A 5922-nucleotide genomic window follows, 5' to 3' on the forward strand; every position below is an offset into this window, starting at 1 on the left:
TGACAAATGATGAGATAAAAACAAGAAAACTTGAATCAAGAAAAAAAACAAATAAAGAAGATTACGTTTCCGACTTTGACAACAGTTTAACAGATCCAGAAATTACTGCCTTACGAGAAATCGAAAATTGGAAAGGAAAAGTTACTGGACAATCCAAGAAACAAAAAGGCAAATATTTAGGTCAACGGATGGACGAGATCTCGGATATTTTAAAATCGAAGCCACAAGTGCGGCGATGCGGATATTTACAAATGAGTTATGCGCCCCACGGGCGCGTGACGACTCTTTAAATCCGCTTCACGACCGCGTCCACGCACCGCGCACGTGCCGGTGCCGCGACCGTCCGCGCCGTGCGAGCGCGTCGTGTGAAAACTTAGGCGGTAGAATTAAATGTAAAATATGATTCATTTGATTGTACATACATTTCTATGCCCAATTTCATTTGTTTTAAGATTTAAAATACATTTTCTTTTATATAGACCGAACAAAGTGATCCTGACAATCCTACCAAAGAGTTCCAAACTGAAGAATTAGAATGTGAGATTGTCGCAGTGCCAACAGATCCATTATCTGTTCCATCAAAATTAAGTCCTGCATCTAAATCTGATTATACGATGAATGGGCATTAACTAAGTGCTTAATCCATAAGAATGTCTCTTTAGTGGATATATCAAGATTATTTTTATATTTGTAATTGTTTTATGTGAAAATATTTATACATATGCAGGTGTTATGAATTATTTTCCCTTTAATGTACCAAAATTGTTCAGGATTATCTATCTATTTATCAGTTTTACGATATTTTATCAAATTATGTAATAGAGATGAAATTTTCTTTAGGGAGAATACATATTCTTTTATTAGAAAATTCCGTTTTTGAACGATACGATTAGACACGCAATAATTTTAACAATAAAAACGTTAAAAAACCCGAATATCAGGAAATAATCTATATATAATTGTTTTAAAAGTAATAAAAATATTTTCTTTTAATCACGATTGGGACGAAAGAAAATTTTTACATCGATAAAGACCGAATAAAGTAGTTTAAGAACTCTACCTCCCTAGATTATCGGTATATAAGAAAAAAATATCTGTAATAGACTTATCTATAATTTTCAACGATTAGACACGCTTACATTGCGAAAAATTCTCTGTTGGACCAAATGTAAGAATTAGGAACGACTAAACTTCAAAATAAATTGAAGAGAGAGATAATAATTTATCTTGTACATTAAGCATTGTAAACATAGTACACATTTCATCTCGTAACAATCTCACATTGATGTGAGTCGACTCGTTCGGTGATGCGCGTAATTGTAATATGCAAAAAAAAATTATCTCGGAATACGATGGTCGGTACGGGGTGCAGTCTCGCGTGTATGCACGAATAGTTGTGACCGTGTTCGTGACGTATTGATCCTCGGTACCGTCTATAGTGATATTTTCTCCGTCTCCCTTTCTCTCCGGCCTCTCGTACGGGTACGTTTTTGTTTATTCTGCCCTGGGTTTACTTTGCCACCCCTTCCCTAACGGCTGGTGTTCCTTACGCGTTCATTATGGGACAATACCGCTGAATACGCACATGATATATCAGGGAAGCGCGAGAAAAAGAAGAGAAGGCGTTACGACACAGCTGACAAGATACTGTCATAAAAATTATTCCAGACTGCTTATCATCGATTTTAATTACTTTAGAATGTTCGATAGACCAGCTGAAAATAAAGGGCACATATTTGTTTGTATATGTGCCCTTAATGCAAAGTAATTTAAGGGTTAAAAAGGCTCTTCGTTAATTACCTCGATGTGTTTCAACCGAATATTGATAAAATTTTTGTGAAAAATAATTCAAATAAAAAATGTGTATTATATTGGAAATACTTTGTGTCAGTATGTTGTTTTAGAAATATTATACTTCTTTTAAAATTAAAAAGTCCAGCATATTTTTTTCCATTGAGAGAACAGCTCTTAAATATTACTGGAAGTTGCAGGGAAGCAAACAATTTGAATTTATTTTCTCTCATTCGTTAAATTGCGCGCATCATATAATTTTTATATCCAAATTTTATCGTATTTATCGGTTCGTTGAATTAAATCCTTCACCCTTTGAAGAAGATATCTTAAACTCGTAGATAAATTATATACTTCTCTTGAAATTGCTTTTTCCGTTCAATTATCAATGCACTACTTGTTATTATTATTATTCTGTCTTCTTTATCCCACAATTTTTCCCCACTGTTAATGGCAATATTTTTTACTAAATATTTGTTCTGTTATCCAATTTTTAAGTTTTGGTTTTATCTCAAAATAGAATATAAACTGCATACAATATTAAATGTTATTCAATTCTTTTAGAAGATGGTTACAGAGCTGGGCACATCACGAACGCTATTCTGTTTATGATAGCAAAAGACAATCTCCCGTTTCGAACGGTGGAAAACGAAGGATTCCAATATCTTTTAAAAACAACAACTCCTCTGTATAAAATCCCTGGAAGAAAATCAATAACAAACCTCATGGAAGATAAATACGAGCTATTGTCCATGGTTGCGAAACTAAAGCTTTCGACTACGGACGCTGTAACTTTGACAACAGATGTCTGGACGGATACGTTAAATACACGGAGCTATTTGGGAGTGACTGCACACTTCGTATCAGAAGACAAACTGGAATCTGTAACGATTGGCGTTACTTTACTCGAAGAACGACACACAGCAGAGTACTTGGGTGAATGGTTGTTGCAAATCTGCACCGAATGGAGAATTACGAAAGAGCAAGTCGTTGCTGTTGTAACAGATAACGGCGCAAATATATTGAAGGCCATCACCGACTCTTTCGGGAAACACAAACACCTTTCGTGCTTCGCCCATACTTTGAATCTTGTTGCAAGTAAACTAATCGATGAAGAATCAACAGTTCGTGTTACGTGCGATAAAGTGAAAGCACTCGTTACGTTCTTCAAGCAGTCCGTAGTAGCGGCAGACGAGCTCAGAAAATACACCGAGAAAAGGCTGATCCAGAGTGTTCCGACAAGATGGAATTCAACGTATTTTATGCTTGATCGATTTATCGAACTGTCAGAAAACGTTGGTGCAGTACTACTTAAGTTTCCACAATCACCATCGATGTTATTAGCAAGTGAATTGCAGTTCGCAAAAGAGACGGTTCAGGTATTAAAGCCTGTCGAGGCTGCATCGAGAGAAGCGTGTGGACAAGTATATGTTACGCCCAGCAAAGTCATCCCATTAAACACGAACTGTCTAAGAAATAAAATTAAAGAATTGGATTTGCTCACAAGCGCAGGAATAAAGTTAAGGGAGCTACTTCTGGCTAATTTTGATAAGAGGTTCGGAAAAGTTGAATACATAACTTTTTCGCTATCTCGACGATCTTGGACCCAAGGTTCAAAAAATTGCATTTTCATAACCCATTCGCGCACTCGCAAGCAGTACAAAAGATTGCGAAGGAAATGCAAGTAATCATGGATTATCCTGATTCTCATCTACAATCAGCAATACGAATAGATGAGAGGAAATATGCATTTAAATCAGATATTACTCGATGTCCATCATATCTGAGACCCTATATGTTGTCATGCCCAATTCCAAGAGAGCAAGTAAACATACACTCAGAAAGTCAATATGGATGTCTTCTTGCATCGGTATATGATACAGAAATAAAACCTCTCAAATGGGTTAAAAGATATGTACCATCAGCATTTGAAGTTTCTACGAAACTTGTTAAGACAGCTTTAGAAATGTTGATACCTGGTTTGAATCTCCCAAATTTAATATCTGACGATTATATCTGTAGGTTAATTTCTATCTGTGCACTTTGGGAAGATCTCAGAAGTGTACTTGGCTTCCTAGTAAGTATCCACTTGGAATGATAGACAATTATTTCATTAGTGGGAAGTTCCTATTAGCAAAAATTAAGAATATCTGGTACTCTTTCGCATATGACCAAGTAATGATGATATCAGATACAACATGGGCACGTTGTAATGTCTTGATGTATCACCACCTCTTACCTACATGCTTAAACAGTAAGGTGTCTCCCATATATATAGAAATAGTGTATTCAATAATAGACAAAAATTTTACACATTATAATAACCTCATATATGATGGGATTAAGAACTGGGAATCAATAATACTAGGTTCATTAGTGGAGGATTATGACCCATATCCTGGAGGTACTGAATTTTTGCAACCAGTTCTAAGGGATATGAAGGATCAGGGGTTCAATTTCATGGTTGATTTATATGAGTATATTAAAAGTTTAAAATTACTCCCAGATCAATACTCTGAACTCCATGGGTTGAATCGACATTGGGGTCATCCAACAGTTGATGAGATTGGTGCTTGTAACAAAACAAAAGCCATTAACCAACACAGACCAACACCTAATTTTAATACTATTAGAGAATCAGTTGGTTGTTTAAAGAGACAGTATATTGTATCATTCATCCAAAGGCATGGAAGGTGGCCTTCTGTTATTAATGAATCGAAAATTCAAAATAATATACTGAGGACTATGATATTAACGCATGCAAGACACTTAAACTTACATCAACCTACAATAACATTAGAAGATTGGTTTTTGTTAGAATTTGGGAAAGAAATGGAATTTGATTATCATCATGATTATACAGAACTTATAGAAGATAAAGCAATAGCTCCACTTCGGAGTGAATTCAGGACTTTATTCAACCCTAATGTTCTGGGGTACAATCCTGGTAAATCAAAATATAGTAGACGGCTTCTGAAGACATTACTTGATATAGAAAACTTAAATTTAGAAGAAATTATAAATAAAATAAGGAGAAGAGAGATCCCTAGGGAAAGGTTCATTGTTATATTGCACTCAAAGGAGAGGGAGTTAAAATTAAAGCCCAGACTATTTGCAATGATGGTGTTAGAAATGCGAATGTATTTTGTTGTTACAGAAAAGAATATAGCAGATAATATATTTCCAGGATAATCCATGATTACTTGCATGTCTCAAGAATCATATGATTCTCAAAAGGAAAATGTCTCTTGCCAAAAAGACCACACCAACAATGAGTCTCTGGTCTTACCACGAGACCCTCAGTCGACATCAAGCAGTTCATGGAGAAAAAGCCTATTCGGGAAATGACATCCCGCAAGATCTAAAGCATTACTTAAATCAACCGACGATTGCGCTGAGCGATAACCCTTTGAACTATTGGCATAAAAACAATGTGTATCCGGTACTACGTAAGGTAGCATATCGTTATTTACCTATAGTAGCAACGTCTGTCCCGTCGGAACGCTTGTTTTCTAAGACAGGTAACATATTAATAGAAAATCGAAATAGGCTTTCGCCACTGCATCTACAGCAGTTGCTGTTTCTTTCGTCGCTTTCACTCAAAGACTGGCTATTTGATAAATAAAGAAAAGTGAAAAAAATTAATGCGTTATTATTTAAAATACTTTTCAGTCTTATCTTTAACCTTTCAAAAGCTTCCTAAATTAATGGTAGTCGATCCACTGAAGCCTAATCTACAATAGTTGCAAAGTCATGTCGCAAGTCGCGGATCGCAAGAAATTGTTTAATCACAATCAAATTTGAGGAGAATAATTGATTATGATTGATCTATTTCTTGTGACCCGCGACTTGCGATACGACTTTACGACTATTGTAGATTACGCTTAAGGCTTACGCTAAAATTTGATCCTACACTTTGGGTGCAAAACTGCACTTTAGTAAATTGCTTTTGGTATATTTAAATTTTTATACTATGATGTAAAAAGATCGATTTTCACAAAATCGATTTTTTGCATTCTGATTTTATGAGAATCGATTTTCACACCGGCGATTCCAAATCTATTCAAAAATCGATTTTAATCACAAGATCGCACAACCCTAGTATTTATTATGATGGTGTTAAGCTTCATA

General features: G+C 35.3%; 1 protein-coding gene across 1 annotated transcript; it reads left to right on the forward strand.

Moving 5' to 3' along the window:
- The first annotated feature begins 957 nt into the window (after nucleotides 1–957).
- On the forward strand, nucleotides 958–4989 carry LOC105569167 (zinc finger BED domain-containing protein 4-like). Its single transcript, XM_012025366.1, has one exon. The coding sequence runs from the start codon at nucleotides 2400–2402 to the stop codon at nucleotides 3477–3479; it is 1080 nt and encodes a 359-aa protein (XP_011880756.1). The 5' UTR covers nucleotides 958–2399; the 3' UTR covers nucleotides 3480–4989.
- The last annotated feature ends 933 nt before the right edge of the window (nucleotides 4990–5922 follow it).

The sequence above is a fragment of the Vollenhovia emeryi genome, unplaced genomic scaffold (assembly GCF_000949405.1).
Source record: "Vollenhovia emeryi isolate VEMERY1.0 unplaced genomic scaffold, V.emery_V1.0 DF939125.1, whole genome shotgun sequence".
Classification (NCBI taxonomy): Eukaryota; Metazoa; Arthropoda; class Insecta; order Hymenoptera; family Formicidae; genus Vollenhovia; species Vollenhovia emeryi.